Source organism: Heteronotia binoei, chromosome 3, assembly GCF_032191835.1.
Source record: "Heteronotia binoei isolate CCM8104 ecotype False Entrance Well chromosome 3, APGP_CSIRO_Hbin_v1, whole genome shotgun sequence".
Lineage (NCBI taxonomy): Eukaryota > Metazoa > Chordata > Lepidosauria > Squamata > Gekkonidae > Heteronotia > Heteronotia binoei.
The window spans coordinates 2,504,339-2,529,706 of record NC_083225.1 but is presented as its reverse complement, the minus strand read 5'-3'; the positions used below and the strand labels follow the sequence as shown (position 1 = coordinate 2,529,706).

Here is a 25,368-nt window from a genome sequence, read left to right as displayed (position 1 = left end):
CCATCGCTTTGACTATAACAACTTTTGTTGGGGCGTATTACAGAAGTGCAAACATAGAAAGGCTTCCTTGTTGATTGGCTGCATACCATTCAATATTTCTTGGGAGCCATGGCATCATTCTGAGAATTTCTGAGTGTCGTCTGTGTCTTCCTGTTCGCAATGGACTGTGCGTCTTCCATACCTTCTCCCATTTCCCCCCACCTTAATTACATTGCAACATGGTTTTGTTGCGCAAAATGCACAGATTTCTTTTTTTGTCCAATGTGGGCAGAACGATGTTAGAAGAATGTCACCTGGAACCAAGTTTTCCAGCCTCTGAGGGAAGCTCAAGTTAAATAACTGGTTTCCAAGGTTTCATCGCACTGTGGAAACTCCGAATTCTTTGGCAGCGGCAGTCGTTATGAAGTGTCAAAGCAACATATTTCTGTTTTTATTTTCATTGTGATATGAAACCCTGAAGTCTTCAGACATCTGACATGAAGTTATGCAAATGTTGACATACCAATCTTTTTAGCAAATGCAAAGCGTAATCCGTAGGTAAGAGCACCTTTTTGTAATATTTTTTTAAGCCTGAACTTGAACATTTTCTACTTGAATATACTTGTGGATAGGGGTTGTTTTGTATAAAAATAAGTGGTGGAGCTCATTAGCACAACACATTAGCCTATGCCCCCCCCCCAGCCAAAAGCAACCTGACACAAGGAAGGAGAGCCCCGGGTGAGCAAGGCCTGCTTGGACTGGCTAGAGATCCAGCCAGCCCAAGCAGGCCTTGCTTGCCTGGGGCTCTGCTGGGCTGCCCCTCCCCCCAAACAGTCAAAAGGCCAGCAAGCCACCTGCTGCCCAGAATCACATAAGAAGTGAAGAAAGGGTGGCGTGGGCTTCTCTTGGGGTTAATGAGGGCTGCTGGGGGCATGGCAAAGCTCCTGGTGGCTGGCTGGCTGCCTGCTCTCCTGATCCAGGGATTGTTATGCAGCTGCACTTGCTATTTAATGGACAAGGTAGGTAGGTTAGGAGGAGGGGGGGACCCTCAGAAAGGTTCAGGAGCTGTGCTCCTGTGAGCTCCCGCTGAATTCAAGGCCTCCTTGTGGAAGGAAGGCTAAGAACTGGGTGCCTTCAGTTAAATAAGGTCTGTGCTGCTGATTGGCCCCTTCCTTTTCTTAGGCAGCTTTAATGTCTGGGTTGGCCAGAGGCTCTTAACCCATCGCTGGCTGCTGGTGGTCCTGTCCGAGCTATGTAGCAGGCCCTTCGCCTGCCCAGAACACCTTCATGGCTCAACACCTACGTAAAGATGACCGGGTTGTACGTTTTTGTGAATTGTACCCTGCCACAAATCTTGTTAGTCTTTAAGGTGCTACTAGACCAGGGGCGGCCAAACTGTGGCTCGGGGGCCACGTGTGGCTCTTTCACACATAACATGTGGCTCTCAAAGCCTGTCAGCTTGTGTTCATATTGATCATAGAGTGATTGATACTAACCAGATTGCCTGTATTGTTTTGCTAACCACTAACCCAATTGACCTGTAGTGGTATTTCAGTTGTGCTCGAGGGAGAGAAACCAGGGAGGGGGGAGTGTGGCGCCGGGGGTTGTAAAAGGTGTTTGAAGTGCAGAAGTTATGCGGCTCGCTCCCAGCCGCTGCAAGGCCAGCAACCGAAAGAGGGATAGTGATGGCTAGCTCAATGAGATAACAGCGTGTGAACCTCTCACCCTTTAGAAGTAGAAAGTAACTGTATTGTGAGAATGATTTAAATCCCCGGGCTTTGATCCTCGCCCATAAATGCCAATGCTTTACCTTGCATGTTATCACTTTCAAAGACTTCTTGTAGCAGTAACATAGATGTAACCAATAAAGAATACTTATTTTCAAATGAAAAGAGACTCTTCATTGTTGGAACATCCATGAACCCTACGCTGACAAAGCCCCCACTTCTCTGTTGGCCAGCTTGGAGAAGGCATTTCTCTCTTTAAATCACTTTGCCAAGCCAAGCCAGGCCGCAGCTTGGAAAATGCATTTAAAGTTAAAGTTGCTGTCTTTTTACCTCTTCCTCCTCTATCTGCCTTCCTTCCTTCCTTCCTTCCTTCCTTCCTTCCTTCCTTCCTTCCTTCCTTCCTTCCTTCCTTCCTTCCTTCCTTCCTTCCTTCCTTCCTTCCTTCCTTCCTTCCTTCCTTCCTTCCTTCCTTCCTTCCTTCCTTCCTTGTGGCTCTCAAACATCTGACATTTTGATCTATCTCCATTTTGTAGGTTTGGGATAAAAAAAACGGTCACAGGAGTTAAAGAAGTTGAAGGTTCTTGTTCCAGAGCATTTTTTCCCCAAGCAAACCCCATCTCTCCAGAATATTTCCATGAACCAAAATTAAAAAGCGAATTTTAACTTTTTGTGGGGAGAAACATTCATGGGCCAGTCCAAATCTTGATTTTTGTACCACAGCAGTAGAATCCCTGTAATGTGTTTTCTTTCATGTTAAGTGCGTGGAATTGTTATTCGATATTGCATATGAATACAGAAGTGACAGTGACTCATGAAAGCTCATTTATTGTTGTTCAGTCACACAGTCGAGTCCGACTCTTTGCGACCCCGTGGACCAAGTTACGCCAGGCCCTTCTGTCTCCCACCATCCTCCGAAGTCTGCTCAGATTCGTGTTAGTTACATCAGTAATGCTGCCCAGCCCTCTCGTCTTTTGCCATCCCCTTCTTCTTTTGCCTTCTGTCTTTCTCAGAATCTGGGTCTTCTCCAGGGAGTGCTCCCTTCTCATTTGGTGGCCAGAGTATTTGAGCTTCAGCTTCAGCATCTGACCTTCCAGGGAACAGTCAGGGCTGATTTTCCTTAGGACTGACTGATTTGATTTTCTTGCAGTCCAAGGGACTCAAGATTCTTCTCCAGCAGCACAATTCAAAAGCATCTATTCTGCGCTTGGCCTTCCTTATGGTCCAGCTCCCACAGCCATACTTTACTACTGGGAACACCATAGCTTTGACTCTACGGACTTTTGTTGTCAGGGTGATGTCTCTACTTTTTATAATACTGCCTAGGTTTGCCATAGCTGTCCTCCCAAGGAGCAAATTAATTTCATGGCTACAGTCACCAGCTTAGCTATTAGCACTCTCAGGTTTAGCAAAAAAATAAAAATCTAAAGAGAATGATGGCAAGCATACATTTAACATTGTCTTTCAAACACCTTTTTCTCACAGAAAACCTAGGCAGAGTGCTGACCGAGCATATTGAATGTCAGTGACTTGACTAAGTTGAGCTTCTTATGTCACACCACACCCCCTTGGGTCTTGTTTCAGGTATCGGCAACTGCAGCTCAGCACAGAAAGCAAAGTGGCGGAACTTCTCCATCAGAATAGATTGAAATCCTTTGAAAGCCAACGCATGCAGCTTGTGCAAGAGGAGACCGCCAAGAATTTTTCGCAGTGTCAGCTGGAGTGTGAAAAGTACCAGCGGAAACTGGAAGTAGGTGCAAAAGGCCTCAGTAGACCAGCACAGCTCCGTCAGGGGAGAACGTGTCGTTAAGTACACTAGCTATGGAGAGCATGTTCAGTTACACATCAATTACACATCTTGCTGCTACTAAAGTAGACTTGATGCCAATGTATCCATAAACCTGTGTGAGCACAGGTGTGTCCATATTGATACAGTATGGCATCTTCTTCGTGGTCTCTGTGCTTCACACTCCTGGGATAGTGCACCTGCGCCGATCCCCGCATCGGTATCTGAAAAGCCCGGGATTTTTCCGCGCTCGGCACCAATGGGCATGTGCAGGCGTCCCAGTACGCGTGCTCACCGGCACCAGCGTGGGGATCCCGCCAGTTCCTTTCTGACCGCTGCGCTGAGAGGTTTACCTTTCGTGTCCCCAGTCAGTGAGATTTTTTGGCCTTTGCCTTTCTGCGCCAGTTTCGTCCTCTCAGAGACTCACCTCGAAAGAGGTTCACCATCCCATCCGGGGCTCTTCAATCGCTACAGTGGTGGGAGTCGGAGAGCAACATCTGCCAGGGAGCTCCCTTCCATCTCCTGACTCCTACTGTGACTATCACCACAGATGCTTCCCTGTGGGGGTGGGGGGCCCACATGGAAGACCTATTTGTGGGGGGCCAGTGGCCGCCGAGACTGACTCGGTGTCACATAAACTACCTAGAACTGCTGGCGGTTCACTTTGCCCTTCGCTCTTTCTATCCCTTGGTGGCGGGGAAAACTGTAGCGCTGCTTACGGACAATACCACTGCCCTGTGCTACATCAACAGATGGGGGGGACAGTGTCTCGTCGGCTCTGTGCATTGGTGATGGATCTCTGGTTGGAGTGTCTCCAGTACGATATTTTTGTGAAGGCGACACATCTTCCGGGGGTCCTCAACATGCAGGCGGACTCCCTCAGCAGGGGTGGGGCTTCCCCACACGAGTGGGAACTGCAGTGGCGTTTCCTAGAGCCTGTGTTCCAGCTTTGGGGGTACCCACAGCTGGATGTCTTCGCCACGGCCGAGATCAAGAAATGCCCCATTTCTGTTCCAGAGGGGGAGCGGATCCAGCCTCTCTGGGAGACGGGCTCCTGCTTCCTTGGGAGGGCCAGTCCCTTTATATGTTCCCACCTCTGCCGTTGCTGACAAAGGTGGTCAACAAACTAGCACGGGAGAGACCACGCTGCATCCTGGTGACTCCCTGGTGGCCTTGCCAGAACTCGTTCTCGATCCTGCTCCAGCTGTCAAGGGAGGTCTTCTACCAGTTCCCAGCGGAACCGGACCTGCTGTCGGCTCAGGGCAGGCACGTGTTCCATCACAACGTGCCTCATCTGAAGTTGACAGCGTGGTTCATCGACCAGTAGGGTTCTCTGACAGGGTCCAGCGAGTCCTCATGAACAGTAGGAAACCGTCCACCCGCGCTTCCTATGACAGGAAGTGGGGGAAATTTAGTAAGTTTTTGGCTGTCTCCTCGGTCTCGCCTCACAGGGTGGGATTGTCGGCAATTTTTGATTTTCTGCTGTCCCTAGTGGATGGGGGCCTGGTTTTCTCCTCCATCAAAGTTTATTTGGCGGCAATATCTACCTCCCATGACCCGGTGGGAGGTACTCTGTTTTTGCACACCCCCAGTCCAAAAGATTTTTGAAGGGGTTATTCAGGCTGCACCCACCATCAAGGTCGCCCCCACAGTTGTGGAACTTGACTCTAGTGCTGGACAAACTAACCCATCGTCCATTCGAGCCAATGGCCACGTGCTCTTTGCAGCTTTTGTTCTGGAAGACTGCATTTTTGGTTGCCATCACATCAGCACGGCATGTTGGGGAGCTCACGGCGATGCGTTGTGATTATCCCTACCTTGTTTTTCGGGAAGCTGGGGTTTCCCTGGCTCCGGACATTACCTTTCTCCCGAAGGTGGTCTCTCAGTTCCACCTCAATTTAGAAGTTTGGTTACCCACTTTTTGCCCTAGTCCTTCCTCGGACGAGGAACGCAGGTTGCATGCTCTGGACATTAAGCGTGCTTTGTTGTTTTATTTGAAACGTTCCAAAGATTTTCGCAAGGACAAGCAGCTGTTTGTTTCCTATGCTGCTCCCAAGACAGGTTCCAGGATTTCGTCTCAGAGGCTCTCAAAATGGCTCACTGAGACGATTAAACTCTGTTATTTGCTGGCAAAGAAGCCATTGCCTGGGCCTGTTTGTGGACACTCCACAAGAGTGATGGCCACGTCGGTGGCGTTCCTCAAAGGCGTGTCCCTTTCGGATGTCTGCAAGGCTGCCACCTGGTCCTCTCCGCATGCCTTCATGAAGCACTACGTGCTGGACATGCATGCTTAGCAGAGGACTCGGTTGGGGACTGCGGTGCTGCAAGCTGTTTCTTCCGGTTGACCGTCTTCCCGCCTCCAGGTATGCCTTGCTTGCTAGTCTCCTAGGAGTGTGAAGCACAGAGACCACGAAGAAGATAGACAGGTTGCTTACCTGTAACTGTAGATCTTCGAGTGGTCATCTGTGCATTCACACTACCCGCCCTCCTTCCCCACTGCTGACAGTCTCCCTCCAGTAGGGGCTTCCAGCGGTCAGGAAGGAACTGGCGGGATCCCCGTGCTGGCGCCGGTGAGCATGCGTACTGGGACACCTGCGCATGCCCATTGGCGCCGAGCGCGGAAAAATCCCAGGCTTTTCAGATACCAATGCGGGGATCGGCGCAGGTGCACTATCCCAGGAGTGTGAATGCACAGATCTACAGTTACAGGTAAGCAAGTTCTACAGTTACAGGTAAGCAACCTGTCTTTTCCCCTTTGCAACGAGAATGAAGATCTTTGCAATTGTTGAGAAGACAAGCTACACTTGCCTATATTTATTCATTCATTTATTTATTAAGAGATGGAATGGGAGGAAAGAAAAATGGATCTAATCACCCATGGGTGCAAGGATCGTGGAAGTTTCCCACAATACTTTCCGTGGATGAATTGCAGAATACAGCCCTTGGGAGGTGGTGGGCTCTTCTTCCTTGGAGGTTTTTAAACAGAGGCTAGATGGCCATCTGATGGCAGTTTCAATTCTGTGAATTAGGCAGATCATGAGACGGAGGGCAGGACGGGTGTGTGCGGGGTGGGGGAGGTATTTGTGAAGGTTCTGCATTGTGCAGGGGGTTGGGCTAGATGACCCTGGAGGTCCCTTCCAACTCTATTATTCTAGTTATCTAAAGGGCAGTTTGTGCACGACTAGCAGTATAGGAGTGACTTTTCTGTAGCTTCTTGTAACAATAATGTCCAGGTATGTTGGCAAAGCCAATGACACTCATTCCCCTTCCTCCATCTAGCCACTCACCAGATGGTAAGGAGCCATCTCATCATAACACGGTATAAGAAAACAGTGCTGGTAAAGTAATCGTCGAGTTTAATACGGTCAGAGACCCATCCAAAAAAAGAAAGAAAAATAAGTAATGTGGCATTAAAAAAAAATCCGAGGTATACAATTCAGTTTGGGCACAGTATAAAATATTATACATTTCAATTTCCATTTCTAATTATAAAATCGAGTAAATTGAAATATTTCATAGACTTTTAAATATTTTTATCAGTTAGTGATGGGATGGGGTGGGAAGAGAGAAGCAGGAGGGGAAGGCACTGATAAGACAAGGGAAAGAAAAAATAAGGTAGAGAAGAGGAGGAAAAAAGCAAAGGCTGCCAGGAGGAGAAATGGTGTGGGGGGGGGGGTAAAGTGGCTGAAAGGAGGGAGCAGGAGGAATGCGAGAACCACTAGAGAAGCATAGAGAGAGAGCGCTGGTAAAGTATGGAAAGGAAAGGTCCCCTGTGCAAGCACCAGTCGTTTCCGACTCTGGGGTGACGTTGCTTTCACAGTGTTTTCACAGCAGACTTTTTACGGGGTGGTTTGCCATTGCCTTCCCCAGTCATCTACACTTTCCCCCCAGCAAGCTGGGGACTCATTTTACCCACCTCAGAAGGATGGAAGGCTGAGTCAACCACGAGCCGGCTACCTGAACCCAGCTTCCGCCAGAATTGAACTCAGATCGTGAGCAGAGAGTTCAGATCACAGCACTGCTGCTTTCCCACTCTGTGTCATGGGTGCTGGGGACCCTGCAGAGGAAGACGAGTCTGCCGAGGAAACTGTACACCTGCACCAGTACCCCTGCCTCCTGCTGAAGAAGATCCCAGCCCCCCTGCCTCGCCCTCTCGGGTGGCTCGTGTGCGTGACTGCCTCCGTCAGGACCTCAGGGATCGGAGGAGGGCGGCACGCTCACAAGCAAGACGCTCCCTGAGTCCTGAGTTTTGAGAGGATTCTGGCCCTCCTAAGAGCAAGGATGCTTGAGGATCCTGGCTGCCTCCCAGAGCCAGCAATTAGCCCAAATGGGCAACAGCCAGCAGAGGGCTATATAGCTGTGGGCTTTGGGAGGAGGCTTTGTGGAAGCAACTAGTCATCTCCCTGACGTTCTAGCATCCACTCCGGCTTGACTTTGGTTCCTGACTCCCTGACTTTGGCTTTTGACTTCTGGACTCCCTGACCTCGGCTTCTGGACCTCGGACCTGCGATACTTGCACAGCGATTTGGATTTGGCACCTTGGATACTCCCGCTTGCTGGCTACAGACCTCGGACTGCCTCTGGACTTTGCCTGACCCGGCCCCAGCCGTGACAGATTGCTTCCACCCGACAAACACCCACTCCACAGGATGGAGGCTGAAGCAAGTGAAACCACAGAACTACTGGCTGCGCTCCAAGCCCAGGTACAGCAGCTAACACAGGCAGTAGTGCACTTGCAGCAACAACCTGCGGCCAATGTCCAGGCAAGTGCCCAGTTCCCCCACCTGAAAGGTTTGGGGGTTCCTGCCTTCCTAGCACAGTGCCGGCTGTACTTTGAACTGAGAGCACGGGACTTCCTCAATGACAAGACAAAGGTGTGTTTCATCATCAGTCTGTTAAAGGGGCTGGCGGCCAAATGGGCCACACCCTTGCTGGTCACGTCCTCTCCCCTACTAACTAATTACCAGGGGTTTGAGGCCCACCTGTCTGCTGCTTTCTCTAGCCCAGTCCAAGCAGCCACAGCCAACCGGAAGATCAGGGCATTGAAGCAAGGCAACTCCTCGGTGGCCCAATATGCCACCGAATTCAAGCTCCTGACCCAAGACCTGGCGTGGAATGAGGCTGCCCAGATGGACCAGTTTACCGAGGGGTTGGCAGAGGAGGTCCTGGATGAGCTGGCCAGGGTGGAGCAACCACCCACGCTCCAACAACTTATCACCCTCTGCCTCCACATCGATGGCCGCCTGGAAAGTCACCGCCAAACCAAGACCAGAGGGCGCCAGCTCCCTGCGCCGTGCCACTTGGCTCCTTGCCCATCCCTAGCTAGTACCAGCGCCAAGGATAAGCCTATGCAGCTTGGAGCTGCTCGACCCCGCCTGACCCCAGAGGAAAAGGCCAGACGCCGCACGCAGAATCTGTGCCTCTACTACGGTACGGCAGGCCACTATGCCTCCGGCTGTCCTGCTAAGCATCGGACACCCGGACCTTCGCTGCCACTGCCGCCAAAAGGGCAGCCCCAGGTGTAAGTGGACCCCCCAGCCTGGGGCGACTAGCTGGGTCCCCCGAACAGCGGGCTGAGACCCCGGGCCCGTTCCTGCTACCTGTCAAACTCCGTCTGCCTGACGAATGCTGGCTGTTCGTGTATGCCATGCTGGACTCGGGAGCAGCCCACTGTTTTATAGATGCCGCCTTTGTGAAGCAGCACCAGATTCCGGTGCAGACAAAAGCGATTCCGTCGCTGGTGGAGGCTATTGACGGGCGCCTCCTCTGTTCTGGGCCCGTCACCCAGGAGACCGGTCCCATCACTTTCCACGTCCAGCAGCACCAAGAACAGCTGCAGTTTAATGTCGCCCGCATGCCTCGCTTCCCACTGATTCTGGGCCTTTCCTGGCTGAAGCTGCACAACCCCATCGTGGACTGGGCCCAGCAGGAACTATGTTTCCGAGACCCATGCCCCCACCTGCCTCCTCCCACGCCCCCACCTGCCTCCTCCCACCACTCTGGCAGCCGGCATCCCGAGTGGTGGTCCTCAGCTCCCTCAGAAGTATGCAGATTTCGCCGATGTCTTCGAAGAGACAGGGGCGGATCAGCTTCCCCCTCACCGGCCCTATGACTGTGCCATTGACTTGGTACCTGGGGCACCACTCCCGGTGGGGCGTCTGTATCCAATGTCGGAGCCTGAGTTGGCCGCTCTGCGAGACTTCCTAGATAAGAACCTGAAACCCGGATTCATCCGACCCTCAACCTCTCCCCTGTCTGCCCCAGTCCTCTTCGTGAAGAAGAAAAGTGGGGAGCTCCGACTGTGCAATGATTACCGGGCCCTGAACAAAATCACCATCCGCGACCGGTACCCTCTACCACTGATCCCTGAACTCTTGGATCGCTTAAAGGGGGCCCAACTCTATACCAAGCTGGACCTCTGTGGAGCGTACAATTTGGTGCGCATACGGCCCGGAGACGACTGGAAGACCGCCTTTGGGACCCGATACGGGCAGTATGAGCACCTGGTGATGCCCTTCGGATTGACCAACGCCCCCGCTGTCTTCCAGAGGTTCATGAACGACATATTCCGGGACCTGCTCGACCGCTTCGCAATCATATATCTAGATGACAGCCTAATCTACTCCCGCGATCCTGCCCAGCACGCCGAGCACGTCCGCCAGGTCCTGCCACGCCTACGAACCCATGGCCTCTACGCCAAGCTGGAGAAGTGCGACTTCGACCTGCGCTCTGTCGAATTCCTCGGTCACATTGTGTCACCGCAGGGGATCCTCATGGACCCGAAAAAAGTGGAAGCGGTCCTGACCTGGCAGGCTCCTCAGAATCGCAAAGACCTGCAGTGGTTCCTTGGGTTTGCCAACTACTATCGGCAATTCATCCCGGCCTATGCCTCCCTGACAACACCCCTGACTCAACTACTCCGCCCCAAAGAACCCTTCTGCTGGTCCCCAGAGGCCGATAACGCCTTCTCCACTCTGAAGACCCGTTTTGCCACCGGGCCACTCCTGAGATACCCTGACCCCCAGCTTCCCTTTACGGTGGAAGCTGATGCCTCCAACGTGGCCCTGGGAGCAGTGCTTTCCCAGCGCGAGGAGCCGTCTCAGCCACTCCAGCCCTGTGCCTATTACTCGCGCCAGCTCACCGCTGCGGAGAGGAACTACACCATCTGGGAGAGAGAGTTGCTCGCGATCAAGGCGGCTTTTGAGGTTTGGAGGCATTACCTCGAAGGGGCTCGCCACCCTGTTCAAGTGCTCACCGACCACCGGAACTTAGAGCACCTCCAGACCACCCGCCGTCTCAACCAGCGCCAGATCCGGTGGTCCCTATTCTTCTCTCGCTTTGACTTCCAGATCTCCTACATCCCCCATACCCAGAACCGGAAAGCAGATGCACTCTCCCGGAAACCGGAATACGCCCCTGCTTCAACTGAGGCCGCGCCCACTGCTCCCATCCTGCCGCCCTCAGGGTTTGCAGCCACCTCCACTTCACCCACACTCGTGGAGGACATTCGTGCTAGCCAGGCCAGCGATCCCTGGGTCCAGCAACACCTTCAGGCCCTCCAAGATGACTCGGCAGGTGAGTTCACGACTCAAGGCGGTCTCTTGCTACACCACGAACGCCTCTATGTGCCGCCCGGGCCCTTTTGGGCAGAAGTGCTACGCCTGACCCACGACTCGTTGCCCGCCGGGCACTTCGGACAACATAAGACTACCCACTTGCTGACGCGAGAATTCTGGTGGCCACGAGTTCGCTCTGATGTTGCCCGTTATGTCAGCTCCTGTGACGTCTGTCGGCGGGCCAAAGACGTCCCGGCCAAACCCTCGGGGTTGTTACAGCCCTTGCCCGCACCCTCAGGACCCTGGGATACCATCTCGATGGACTTCATCACGGAACTCCCACGATCCAAAGGTCAGACTTGCATCTTGGTGGTCGTCGACCTATTTACCAAGATGGCCCACTTCATTCCGTGCCCGAAACTTCCCACAGCTCAGGAGACAGCTCAGCTCTACCTGTAACACATCTTTCGTCTGCACGGACTCCCAGCCCACCTGATCTCAGACCGGGGGCCCCAGTTCTCCTCTCGGTTCTGACAAGCCCTCCATTCCAGCCTGGGTACTCGAGTGCACCTGTCCTCAGCCTACCACCCGCAGACAGAGCTCACCAATGCCACGCTAGAGCAATATCTCCGCTGCTACACCTGCTACCAGCAGGACGACTGGACCACTCTGTTGCCTCTAGCGGAGTTTGCATACAACAACGCGGTCCACTCGTCTACCCAAATGACCCCGTTTGCTGCAACCTACGGGTACCACCCTCGGTTCTTCCCGGCGATCCTGCCACCCACGAATGTCCCCGCCGTCGAGGCCTACCTGCAAGAACTCCGCGCCAGCCAAGACTTGCTCCGAGAGCAACTACAGCGGGCCAAGGAAGCCTATAAACTGGCTGCGGACCGGAAGAGGCAGGAAGGCCCCCCAGTCCAGCCGGGGGATCAGGTGTGTCTCTCAACTCGCTACCTGCGCCGACCTGGTCGGTCTCACAAGCTGGATGCGCGGTTCATAGGACCCTACCCCGTCATGGACCAAATAAACCCCATCGCCTTCAGGCTCCAGTTGCCACCTCACCTCCGCATTCACCCTGTGTTCCATCGCTCCCTCCTTGTTCCAGCTGCACCCCCTGACCCAGCTCGGCCTCCTTGCCCACCGCCACCACCACCGGTGTTGGTGGATGACGAGGAAGAATACAAGGTGCGCCAGATCCTGGACTCCCGGTACCATCGCGGAGGCCTCCAGTACCTTGTGGACTGGGAGGGATACGGCCCAGAAGACCGGTCTTGGGAGCCCGTGGACAATCTTCATGCCCCGGACTTGGTGCAACAGTTCCACAACGACCACCCCGACCTCCCAGGTCCCTCGACGGAGGGGGGCCCTGGGGGGGGATAGTGTCATGGGTGCTGGGGACCCTGCAGAGGAAGACGAGTCTGCCGAGGAAACTGTACCCCTGCCACCTGCTGAAGAAGATCCCAGCCCCCCTGCCTCGCCCTCTCGGGTGGCTCGTGTGCGTGACCGCCTCCGTCAGGACCTCAGGGATCGGAGGAGGGCGGCACGCTCACAAGCAAGACGCTTCCTGAGTTTTGAGAGGATTCTGGCCCTCCTAAGAGCAAGGATGCTTGAGGATCCTGGCTGCCTCCCAGAGCCAGCAATTAGCCCAAATGGGCAACAGCCAGCAGAGGGCTATATAGCTGTGGGCTTTGGGAGGAGGCTTTGTGGAAGCAACTAGTCATCTCCCTGACGTTCTAGCATCCACTCCGGCTTGACTTTGGTTCCTGACTCCCTGACTTTGGCTTTTGACTTCTGGACTCCCTGACCTCGGCTTCTGGACCTCGGACCTGCGATACTTGCACAGCGATTTGGATTTGGCACCTTGGATACTCCTGCTTGCTGGCTACAGACCTCGGACTGCCTCTGGACTTTGCCTGACCCGGCCCCAGCCGTGACACTCTGCGCCACGGGGCCACTAGTAAAGTATGACTCATCCCTTATAAGAAGACAAACTTTGCACGTGTACATTAGCTTCAAGGAAGTAGGGATAGTAATCTTGCCATGTTACTGCCATGAATCCAGTCTAAGGCAGCTCCTTTCCTTCCCTGACATTTTTCTGGCACACTTGACCACCAGTGGTCTTGAGAAATGTATGCAGGAATTTTATGGCGCACCAAACCAAAGAAGGATGTTCCCTTTCTAACTGAATTTAGCTTTACTGTTCTGGGATTTGAGAGTTTCATGATGCAGATTTTTATTTCATAACTGCTTTTGACAGTGCTCACGATTTATGGCCTAAATTATGTCAAATTACCTCTTTAAATAGGCTTACAAATGTTTCACCTGTGTGCCCTTTTGCCTCCTTCCGTGAGTGATGTACAGACCTGAATTTAATTAACATTTGCATTGATTTCCATCTCCATAGGTTTTAACCAAAGAATTTTATAGTCTTCAAGCAGCCAGTGAGAAGCAGATTTTGGAACTTCAGTCGCAAAATTCTGACTACCAGGCAAGGCTCGACACATATGAAAAACTGGAAAAAGAGCTGGATGAAATTATAATGCAAACTGCAGAACGTAAGCTCTCCTGCATTGCTCTGTTTTGCTTTTTGTGGCACTGTGTTGGAACCAGTACTCCCTCTAAGCTGTGTTTTGAGAGCAAAACTTCTGCTTTGTGAGCTACTGGCATTAAAGTTGTGAGCTCCTGCATAAATTAGTTTGCTCTGGGGTCAATCTTCCTGAGCTAAGTCAAAAATGTGTGAGCTGGAGGCTCAAAATCTATGAGCTAACTCAGCTTACAGGGAGCGCTGCTTCCAACCCAATGTTGTTAGTTCTGGTGACGATGATTCTGTTGAGGTTCTAACCAATAGGCCCTCTAAGCTGTGGAGTCTTGTGAGCAAAAACTCTACTTCGTGAGCTACTGGTGTTAAACATATGAACATATGAAGCTGCCTTATACTGAATCAGACCCTTGGTCCATCAAAGTCAGTATTGTCTACTCAGACTGGCAGCGGCTCTCCAGGGTCTCAAACTGAGGTTTTTCACACCTTTTTGCCTGGACCCTTTTTTGGAGATGCCAGGGATTGAACCTGGGACCTTCTGCTTACCAAGCAGATGCTCTACCACTGAGCCACCATCCCACCCCGATGGTATTGAAGTTGTGAGCTACTGCATGAATTAGTTTGCTCTGAGGCCATTTTTCCTGAGCTAAGACAAATACATGCGAGCTGGAGGCTAAAAAAACTGGGATCTAGTTCACACTAACTCTAAGGTGTTGGACACAACTTTAGCTTAAGTGACATCCTTAAGGGTTAACACACAGCTAGGCCTGGCTGAGAAGTAAAGACAGAAGAATTACCAACATTCCAGACTTCTCTATAACAGAAGCCATGAACCCCGTCTAAGACAATTCCACATAATTTGCATAAATTAGTTTGCTCTGGGGCCATCTTTCCTCAGACAAAAACAGGTGAGCTAGAGGCTAAAAAACTGTGAGCTAGCTCTCACTAACGCAGCTTAGAGAGAACATATTGAAAGTCTGATTGTTATCCATCAGACTTTTACATATTAAATCCCAGAAATCTGAAGTAGATATTCAATGTGTAACATTCCTAACATAAAATTAACTATGTGTCTGTTTTATTATCTTTTAATTTGCAACCAGGGTATTTATTGAATTTTTATTACTTGCTTAAACTATACATGCATACTGTTTACTGGCCAGAATCTCTCCGGTCATGGGTGTTGAATGTATCTGCAAATGGAGGGCTTTTTTCATATTTGCTTGGCAGATTTGGCATGGAGGCTGCTAAATAGAAAAACAAGACGAGACCAGGTCATAACTTAATTACATAATTAGTTACATAACTTAATTTCTCCTGTTTCATAGCAACTTGCTATGTTCTGAGTAAGAGTAATTTGCAATGGAAATGAAAAAGAAGACTGTAGATTTATACCCCGCCCTTCTCTCTGAATCAGTCTCAGGGCAGCTTACAATCTCCTTTGTCTTCTTCCCCCACAACAGACACCCTGTGAGGTGGGTGGGGCTGAGAGAGCTATGGCTAACCCAAGGCCATTTCAGCAGATGCAAGTGGAGGATTGGGGAATCAAACCCGGTTTAAGTCCACGCACTTAACCACTATACCAAAATGGGTTTCTACTCATGGATCTCTCTTGTTTTTATCCCACAGACCTTGCCTAGACGTCAGTGAGGTGATAATTCTGGCTCCCCTTCTTCCTGCCCTGTGGCTAGAGTGTCACATGCTTACACTTCAGTGGGTCCCCTATTGCTTGGGTGTCTAAAATAAGTCCCAGGTCTGAAAACACTGAAGTGGGTTGTGATGCAGCAAGACACTCCATATTTTTTTTATACCCCACCCTCTCCATATATCTGCTTGAAGCTGATCTAAACATATGCAGTGCTAGTTGAGCACTCACATTCCAATTCCAGAAATTTTCCCAGAGACCTTTCATGCCTCACATTCCCAAGACCTCATTGATGTCTCGTTCACGTTCTCCTGCTTGGATGTGCAATACCAGTATACTGTCACTTGATCTTGTCTAATAGGCAAACCTTGTTCAACTTGTGAAACGTTTAAAAACAGGATTTGTAAATATAGGAGGAAAAGTGATTCTCAGCACAGTTAATGGTTTGAATCTGCATTGGGTTGTGGCACCTGTGTTGCAATAAGTATCTTGGGTTTTGCATTCTTTAGAAGCCCAGGTTTAAAATGCTGTGTTGCTGGGATCTCTTCTGGTTTGAAGTCTTAAGGAAAATAACCTGCTTTCTACAGGGAAGTGTCTTCTTTCTCTTTTTTGAGAACCAAAATTGCTTTTTGTGTATATTTGGCCTTAATTGACATTAGCAGTGTTTGCTTTTGTAAGTCTGAGCATAAGAAAATGACTGTGATATGGATGAATGTAGCTCATAGCGATATTTCATGGAATTTGTCTAATCTATCACGGGCAGTGAGGTTGTTATGGCCGAGGACCTGCCTACCTTAGGGACCGTCTCTTCCCACGTGTTCCCCAGAGGGTACTTAGATCTGGAATGCAAAACTTATTATCAGTCCCCGGGCCAAGGGGGGCAAGATTGAAAACAACCAGGGAAAGAGCCTTCTCAATTGCTGCCCCCCATTAGTGGAACCAACTGCCGGAGGAGGTCAGAGCCTTGCGGGACCTTGCCCAATTCCACAAGGCTTGCAAGACAATATTATTTCAGTTAGCCTTTAACTGAAACTGCCGATATATTAGCTTATAGAATGCCTAAGCATACTGAACGCCATCTGCAACTAAATGGTAATTAGCACCAAATTGTTTTTAAATGGTTTAACTGTTTAATGCTTAATTAAATTGTTTATTGTGATTTTCTTGCATACTGTGAGCCGCCCTGAGCCTGCTTTGGGGCGGGATACAAATTGAATAACCAACTTATCAGGCAGATAATCTATGTAGGTGTGACTTCAGGGCTTTCAGATAGCCATCCATGCTGCCCAGTGAGTGCAGTTGCCACTTTCCATCACAGCTCCTGTGCTTTTAACAGTAGCCTGATGCACAAATGTAATTGGTAAAATGCTCCCAGGCAGGGAGATAAGAACGAGAGCGTGGCGTAATAGTGTAGGGGTGGCCACATGGAGGTCTTTCATACATATGGTACAGCTCCTGGAGGTCAAGGAGGAACTTAATGAAGGCTTACTCTCAAGTAAGCTTGCTTAGCGCCAGGATGTCAGTCAGCCTCTGAGCACTGACCCATAGCTAGGTGAATATTTCTATCATGTGTGAATTGGGAAAGGAGGGGGAAATAAGTCACCACCCCTGCTGTAGGGTGATCCTGCATTGAGCAGGGGTTTGGACCAGTCCCACTGCATCATGCAGTAAACTGGATGTCAAGCTGAGCAGCCCTCGCTGTGCTACAAGCCAGCATGGTAGGGCCACGCAGTTCAGTGATGCAAACAATGGGCATTATTAGATCATCCATTGCGTCACCCACTGGATTTCACGCTGAGCAGCCCTCACTATGCTAAAAGCCAGCATGATAGGGTCACACAGTTCAGTGATGTAAATAATGGGCATTATTAGATCACCCACTGCATCATCCAGCAAACTGGATATCAAGGTGAGCAGCACTCATTATGCTACAAGCCAGCATGGGAGGGCCCAAAATTCAGTAATGCTAACATTGGGCTTATTTAGATCACCCACTGCATCATCCACCAAACTGGATATCAAGGTGAGAAGCCCTCACTGTGCTAGAAGTCAGCATGATAGGGCCACACAGTTCATTGATGTGTGCCTTCTTCTCCCACTGGTGAAAAAAAAATAATTCCCTGATCTTCGTGGTGTCTGTGCTTCACACTCATGGGATAGTGCACCTGCACCGATCCCTGAATCGGTACCTGAAAAGCCCTGGATTTTTCCGCGCTTGGCGCCAATGGGCATGTGCAGGCATCCCATTGCACATGCTCACCGGCGCCAGCTCCTTTCCTTTCTGACCGCTGCGCGGAGAGGATTCCCTTTCGTGTCCCCGGTCAGTAAGGTAGTTGGTGGATTACCTTTATTGTTGTATATAGCCCGTTTGTTTTTTTTCTTAGTGTAGAGAGATAGTTATTAGATAATTTAAAAAAAAAATGTTGTTGTTGGACTTGCCTCTCGGGGCCTTCCCCCATTTCCCCCCCCCCCAATTTTTTCCCCTCAGAGGACTCTGGGGGGTTTTTTTGTGTTCGGTGTCTATGGAAAGATGTTGGGGGTTTTTCAAGAGGTGCCGCTCTTGTGGGAAGAAGATTGCCCCCCCAGACGGCCATTCCCTGTGTCTTCTCTGCTTGGGTGAAGCGCATTGTGTAGAGTCGTGCTCGCATTGCCTCAGCTTCTCCAAGCAAACTCGGAAGAATCGGGCAGCGCGGCTTTCGGCTGCTTTGACTGAGTCGGCACTTCGACCTCAAAAAACGGCATTGGGCCCATCGATACCGACGATGGCAGACACTGCGGCCCTGACGGTCACATCGGCCGATGTGGCGCCGGTCATGATGCCTATCGAGCGTGGCTCCTCCACAAAACGATCCCACAAAGGATCAGTGGATACACCCGCCAAGAAGCGTCGGGATGACTCGGGGACCCGAGCATCCGTACCGAAGAAGGTGAAGCACAAGGAGAAGCGGAAGAGGTCATCTCGCACTCCTTCACCCTCACACGACGCTTCGGCACCGATGACTTCTGCTCTGCCGAGGAAGATCCTGGCATCCCCGTCTCGCAGCTCGTCGGCATCGAGAGGCAGCATTCTTCAACCCCATCTCTCGACGTCCGAACACGAGATCGACCTCACTCAACACTCCTACTCTACCGGGTCGAGGCGATGTAGTGGGAGTGATTCGGTCTCCGAAATAGAGGCATCAGCGCCAATAGAACTGTCGACCCCGATGGAGCCTAGAAACAGAAGAGACCTGGAGCCTTCCATGGCAGCGCGTCGTTTCCAACCGTTACCACTGTGGGAGCAGCGTCAGTGGCCGCCCACCTATCCGTACCCTTATCCACCATATCAGTGGTTTCCACCGAAGGAGTTTGTGGAGTGGGATCAGCAATGGGAGGCATCCTACATGTCAAGGCTCTCATCACTCCAGAAAGCCTTCGGCATCGGCATCGATCCCACCAGAGAGGTGTACTGCGCTAGTGGCAGAGACCCATCGGCGTACATTGGCATCAACCCGCTCACCCATCCGGGAATCGACACCGATACTTTCCGAGCATTCGATCCATAGAGAATCTTCCTCGTCGGACTCTGAAAGCGGTACCGACAATCAAGAAAGAGCCTTGGAACCTTCCCCACTGTCCCATACGGCCGAGGATCTTCCCATCTCGCCTTCAGAAGATCTGAAGTCGTATGGCGAGCTGGTGAAGAGGATGGCTACCTCTCTCTCTCTTCCTGTGACGCAGCCACAACCCATTGTGGATGATAATGTTTTTGACATTATGCAGTGTGATACATCTACTGCGGTCGCCCTGCCTGTTACCAAAGTGATTCTTCAGGCAATTAAGGAGCCCTGGAAGAATCCATCATCGACGCCGGTGTCATCAAGGAGGCTGGATCATATGTATAGGGTCCAAGAGGCGGGTGCCGAGTTCCTCTTCGCTCACCCAAAGCCGAACTCCGTGGTCGTCTCATCCTCCTCCAAGGCGCGTAAGGTCCATTCTTCTCCACCTGACAAGGAGGGGAAGAAACTGGACAACATGGGAAGAAAGGTTTACTCCGCAGGGGCTCTGGGAGTAAAGGTATCTAACTATGCTGCATGCATGGCTAGATACCAATACTCGGTATGGGAACAGCTTACCCCCCTCCTCTCTTCCCTGAGTGAAGATAAGAAAGCTGCTGCAAGGAAGCTGCAAAAAGAAGGCTTTGCTGTGGCCAAGCAACAATTGGCTGCAGCAAAGCATATGATGGATGTGTTTGCAAAGACAATCACGTCAGCCGTGTGCCTCTGTCGTCATTCTTGGCTTAGGTCAACAGCTCTTCAACAGGACACTAGAGCTTTTGCGGAGGACTTGCCCTTTGAGGGAGATGACCTCTTCAGCACCACTACAGATAGTGCCCTGCAGGAGATCAATAAAAGCATAAAGACTTCGAGGAACTTGGGCGTTCAGGCCTCCTCTAGAGCTCCCAAGGCAAAACAGTGGCACAAACCTTGGGCCAAAAAGACTTACCAGAAGTTCTCACCTGAGCAACAATGGAGGCCTCGCTCTGCCCAACCAGACAGCAGGTCCCCATATTCAGGGAATAACAGGAATCGTTATGGCTCCAGACCACTAGCAAGCCCAAGGGCACTCGTCCTCAAAAGCAGGGCCTTTGACTTTCTCACAGCACGCGTCATCGTCCCCACTTGCTCTGTGTCTATCCACCTCTGCCCTTTCCTACCTGCCTGGGAGTTGATCTCTACAGACAGGTGGGCGCTGTCCATCATAGAGGTGGGCTACAAAATAGAGTTTGTTCAGATTCCGAACCAGTCTGTGGTAATCACCACTCCCCCTTCCCCACCTCTGCTGGCAGAGATGAGCAACCTCCTACAGAAACAAGCCATAGAACAGGTCCCGATGGAGGCCAGGACAGGAGGCTTCTACTCTCGTTACTTCCTGGTTCCCAAACGGGACGGGGGTTTGAGACCCATCATGGACCTTCGGAATCTCAACAAATTTATTCTGTACCAGAAGTTCAGAATGTCCACTCCGCAAACAATCCTGCTCCTCATCAACCAAGGGGACTGGATGGCAACTCTGGACCTCAAAGATGCTTACTTCCACATCAGCATCCATCCTGCGTTCAGATGTTTCCTTCGGTTTGCAGTAGGTTCTCAGCACTTCCAGTTCAAAGCCCTTCCGTTCGGCCTGTCCACTGCACCTCGGGTGTTCACGAAGATGATGAGCGTTGTGGCTGCTCATCTCTGGCTTCAAGGGATAGTCGTCTTTCCATACATCGACAACTGGTTCCTTGTGGCGGAGTCGAAGGAGAGTTTGTCATCCCACATTGCCATCACTCTTCGTCTTCTCGACACCTTGGGTCTGCAGGTCAATCTGGAGAAATCACACCTTACTCCATCAAGGACAGTTCAGTTTATAGGGGCTTTGCTGGATACGAACCTGCATCGTGTGTTCCTGCCTCAGCAGAGAGCGGTGGACATTATCAACCTTCTGCAACTACTGCAAAGTCGAAAGTGGGGCATGGTGCAGCAGCTGCAGCGGATGCTGGGGCTGATGGCGGTGACGACAAGCGTGCTACTTTTTGCAAGGCTGAGGATGAGAGGACTCCAACTTTGGTTTCTCCGGCAGTTTCGACCATTGAGAGACTCACCTCAGAAGAGGTTTACCATTCCACCAACGACTCTTCAAACTCTGCAATGGTGGAAGTCAAGGCACAACATCTGTCAGGGAGCTCCATTTCATCTCCCTGCTCCCTCTGTGACTATCACAACAGATGCATCTTTGTGGGGTTGGGGGGCCCACATGGACGGTCTGTGTGTGGGGGCCCTTGGCCTCTGAAATTGACTCACTGCCACATAAATTATTTAGAACTGCTGGCAGTTCACTTTGCTCTCCGTTCCTTCCGTCCCTTGGTGACGGGGAAGGTTGTTGTGTTGCTAACGGACAATACCACTGCCCTGTGCTACATCAACAGGCAGGGGGAGACAGTCTCTCAACGGCTCTGTGCCCTGGCTTTGGATCTGTGGTCGGAGTGCCTGGACAACGACATCTTCGTGAAGGCTGCACATCTCCCTGGGGTCCTCAACCTTCAAGCAGACTCCCTCAGCAGGGGCGCGGCTTCCCCACACGAGTGGGAACTGCAGTGGCGCTTCCTCCAACCTGTTTTCCAGCTTTGGGGGTACCCTCAGGTGGATGTCTTCACCACAGCCGAGAACAGGAAGTGTCCTCTGTTTTGTTCCAGAGGGGGTGCGGATCCAGAGTCTTTGGGAGATGGTCTGCTGCTTCCGTGGGAAGGTTGGTTCCTCTATCTGCTTCCGCCTCTGCCGTTGTTGACGAAGATGGTCAACAAAATCACAAGAGAGAGGCCATGCTGCATCCTGGTGACTCCCTGGTGGCCTCGCCAGAACTGGTTCCCGATCCTGCTCCAGTTGGCGAGGGGGAGTCTTCTACCAGTTTCCGGTGGAACCGGAACTTCTGTCAGCTCAGGGAGGTCATGTTCTCCATCACAACGTGCCCCACCTGAAGCTGACAGCGTGGCTCATCGACCCTGTGGGTTCTCTAGTAGAGTCCAGCACGTCTTCCTGAATAGCAGGAAGCTTTCCACCCGAGCCTCCTATGATAGGAAGTGGCGGAAGTTCCTTCAGTTCCTAGTTGATTCTTCAGTTCCTCCCCAAAGGGTGGGATTGTCAGTAATTTTTGAGTTTTTGCTATTCCTGGTGGATGCTGGCCTTGTTTTTTCCTCCATTAAGGTTTATCTGGCAGCAATATCTGCGTTCCATGAACCAGTGGAGGGACATTCTGTTTTTGCACACCCTCATTCTGAGAGGTTTTTGAAGGGTCTGCTTAGGCTTCATCCCCCATCTAGATCGCCCCCGCAGTTGTGGGATTTGACTCTGGTGCTGGACAGACTGACTCGTCATCCTTTTGAACCGATGGCCACGTGTTCGTTACAGCTTCTTTCATGGAAGACTGCGTTTTTGGTAGCCATCACAGCATGGCTACCCCCACATCATGCAGGAGAGCTCACGGCGATGCGCTGTGACTACCCGTATCTTGTTTTTCAGGAAGCTGGTGTTTCATTAGCTCCTGATATTTCTTTTCTCCCCAAGGTGGTTTCTCAGTTCCACCTCAACCTAGAGGTTTGGTTGCCCACTTTTCATCCTACGCCTTCCTCGGATGAGAAACGTAGGTTGCATGCTTTAGAAGTAAAGCGTGCTTTATTGTTTTATTTAAGTCGTTCCAAAAGCTTTCGCAAGGACAAGCAGCTTTTTGTTTCATATGCTGCCCCTAAGTTAGGTTCCAGGATTTCATCTTAGAGGCTGTCAAAGTGACTCACTGAGACTATTAAATTATGTTGTTGGCTAAGAAGCCGTTACCTGGGCCTATTCGAGGCCACTCTACAAGAGCGATGGCGACGTCGGTGGCGTTCCTGAAAGGCGTGTCCCTGACGGATGTTTGCAAGGCTGCCTCTCCGCATGCCTTTATGAAGCACTACATGCTGGATGTTCATGCTCAACAGAGGACTCGTTTGGGAACTGCGGTGCTGCAAGCTGTTTCTTCCGGTTGACCGTCTTCCCGCCTCCAGGTATGTTTTGCTTGCTAATCTCCCATGAGTGAAGCACAGAGACCACGAAGAAGATAGACAGGTTGCTTACCTGTAACTGTAGATCTTCGAGTGGTCATCTGTGCATTCACACTACCCGCCCTTCTTCCCCACTGCTGACGGTCTCCCTCCAGTAGGGGCTTCCAGCGGTCAGGAAGGAACTGGCGGGATCCCTGTGCTGGTGCCAGTGAGCATGCGCAATGGGATGCCTGCGCATGCCCATTGGCGCCGAGCGCGTAAAAATCCCGGGCTTTTCAGGTACCGATTTGGGGATTGGCGCAGGGGCACTATCCCATGAGTGTGAATGCACAGATGACCACTCGAAGATCTACAGTTACAGGTAAGCAACCTGTCTATCTTTCTCTATGCTGTTTTTATGGGGACTGTTACTTCCAGCATTTGTTGTTTTTGTGGGTTTTTTTAAAAAGTCTCCTTCTAGCATAGTCCGCATTGTCAAGTGTATACAAATGTATTTTATCTTTCTGTGCAAAGAAAGTATTAAGAGTTTTAGGAACGACAAGTGTAATATTTGTGTCTTGTCACTCTCAAACATTTTCCGTTTATTCCAGGTGGCTCTTACGTTAAGTAAGTTTAGCCACCCCTGGTTTAATGCTTAGACGGATGGACTTTGGACCAGAGAGTTCTGGGACAAAATCCTGCTAAAATGGAACATGCTGGATTATCTTGGCTTAGTTCACTGCTCTCCCTCTGTTTCACAGAATTATTGAAAGGATAAAATGGGGGAAGCTTCATGTTGGCTTCTCTGAGCTCCCTGGAGGAAGGGTGGAATGTACATGTTATAGACCAGGGATAGCCAAACTTGCTTAACATAAGAGCCACATAGAATAAATGTCAGATGTTTTGAAAGCCACAAGACATGAACATCAGATGATTGAGAGCCAAGGAAGGAAGGAAGATAGATGGGGAGGGAGAGGGGTGGAAAGAAAGCAACTTGAAATGCATTCTCCAAGCCACTGGCTGGCTTGCTTGGCGGAGTGATTTAAAGCGAGAAATGCCTTCTCCAAGCCAGCTGATGGGGTGGTGGGGAAGGGCTTCAAGAGCCACACAATATGTGTGAAAGAGCCACATGTGGCTCCCAAGCCACAGTTTGGCCACCCCTGTTATAGACAGATGACGTGATGTCAGGATGTAACATTAAATGGAACCTGCTAGTCAGTTATGACCAGTAAGGGCAAAATTGGTGCAGTGAAAGTCCCTACCCTTCCCAGCCCTGCACATTTGTGTTCCCGATCGTGTGTCTAATTCTGACCCTGGGCTCTGTGCAGATGGCGGGCGGGCGGGGGGGGACCCAGAGAATAGGGCCATGTACAGTTGGTGGGTATTTTTTTTTAACAGACCTGGGGGATCCATGCAGGCTGTGCAGGAGGGTGGGAAGAAGGCAGGGAAGGAGTAGTGGGAGCAGGAGCCCTCTGCAAGCAGGCAGGGAGAGGGGGCAGTGGGAGCTGCGGCAAGCGGGGGAGAGGGGGGATGAGATTCCCACGGTGGGTTTTGTGGATCCTCTGCTTGTGCAGTACACTTACTAGAGTACACAGTGTTGCAACTCTGAAAAGAAAACAAATTTCCCGTCCCAAAGAGGTTGCAAAATTTTCATTTTGAAAGCAAGGAAGCTATGAAAAGGTGAGGGTTGAAATATTTCAGCATGAAAGAGCTTAAAGGTTAAGCTAAAAGCTTCACAGAACCCCACCCCCCTTTATTGGTTGACTTAAATCGTGATTTTAAATTGTGGTTTTAGTGTCTTTTTAATGGCTATTCCTTTGTTTACATTGTAAGCCACATTGAGTACCTTAAAGTAGGTTTTTATACCCTTCTTTTCCTCTACCTTAAAGAGCCCCATGGCGCAGAGTGTTAAAGCTGCAGTACTGCAGTCCTAAACTCTGCTCACAACCTGAGTTCAATCCCCAGTGGAAGTTGGGTTTTCAGGTAGCCGGCTCAAGGTTGACTCAGCCTTTCATCCTTCCGAGGTTGATAAAATGAGTACCCAGCTTGCTGGGGGGAAAGCATAGATGACTGGGGAAGGCAATGGCAAACCACCCCATAAAAAGTCTGCCATGAAAATGTTATGAAAGCAATGTCACCCCAGAGTCGGAAACGACTGGTGCTTCCACAGGGAACCTTTCCTTTCCTCTACCTTAGGTGGGTAACAATCGCTTTTCCTTCCTCTCCACACAACAGACTAATTTAAAGTTTGTTTTTTATTTTAAAAAGGTTCACAAGAAAGGTAGGATTTGGGGAGATTTGTAAGTGAACTTCTGCATTGAGACTGTTCCTGGGTCCAATTGCAATGGTCATAGACATATTCTTTTGACTTGGATAATCATTTGGGTAAAAAAAAAAAAAGTTTCCATGATTCCATAATAAAGAAATTTATAATTCTATCCCCTTCTTTCCTCCACCCTTTCTTTTTGATTAAAAATATCAGCTGTGTCTTCAGATGGCTCATTATCTAAGCTATCTTGTTTCATTTTCACAAGCATATCGAAGTAATGACTGTTTTGTGTTGTGATCGTGTTTCCCAGCACTTTCAGGAAATATATAG

General features: G+C 50.6%; 1 protein-coding gene across 1 annotated transcript in view; it reads left to right on the top strand.

Annotated features, from left to right (window-relative positions):
• Positions 1 to 25,368, top strand: part of PIBF1 (progesterone immunomodulatory binding factor 1) — a 210,365-nt gene that overhangs the window by 106,417 nt on the left and 78,580 nt on the right. Inside the window, exons 11-12 of the mRNA XM_060233537.1 lie at positions 3,288 to 3,453; positions 13,453 to 13,603. Coding sequence (XP_060089520.1) covers positions 3,288 to 3,453; positions 13,453 to 13,603 — 317 coding nt within the window. The remainder of the gene's footprint in view (positions 1 to 3,287; positions 3,454 to 13,452; positions 13,604 to 25,368) is intronic.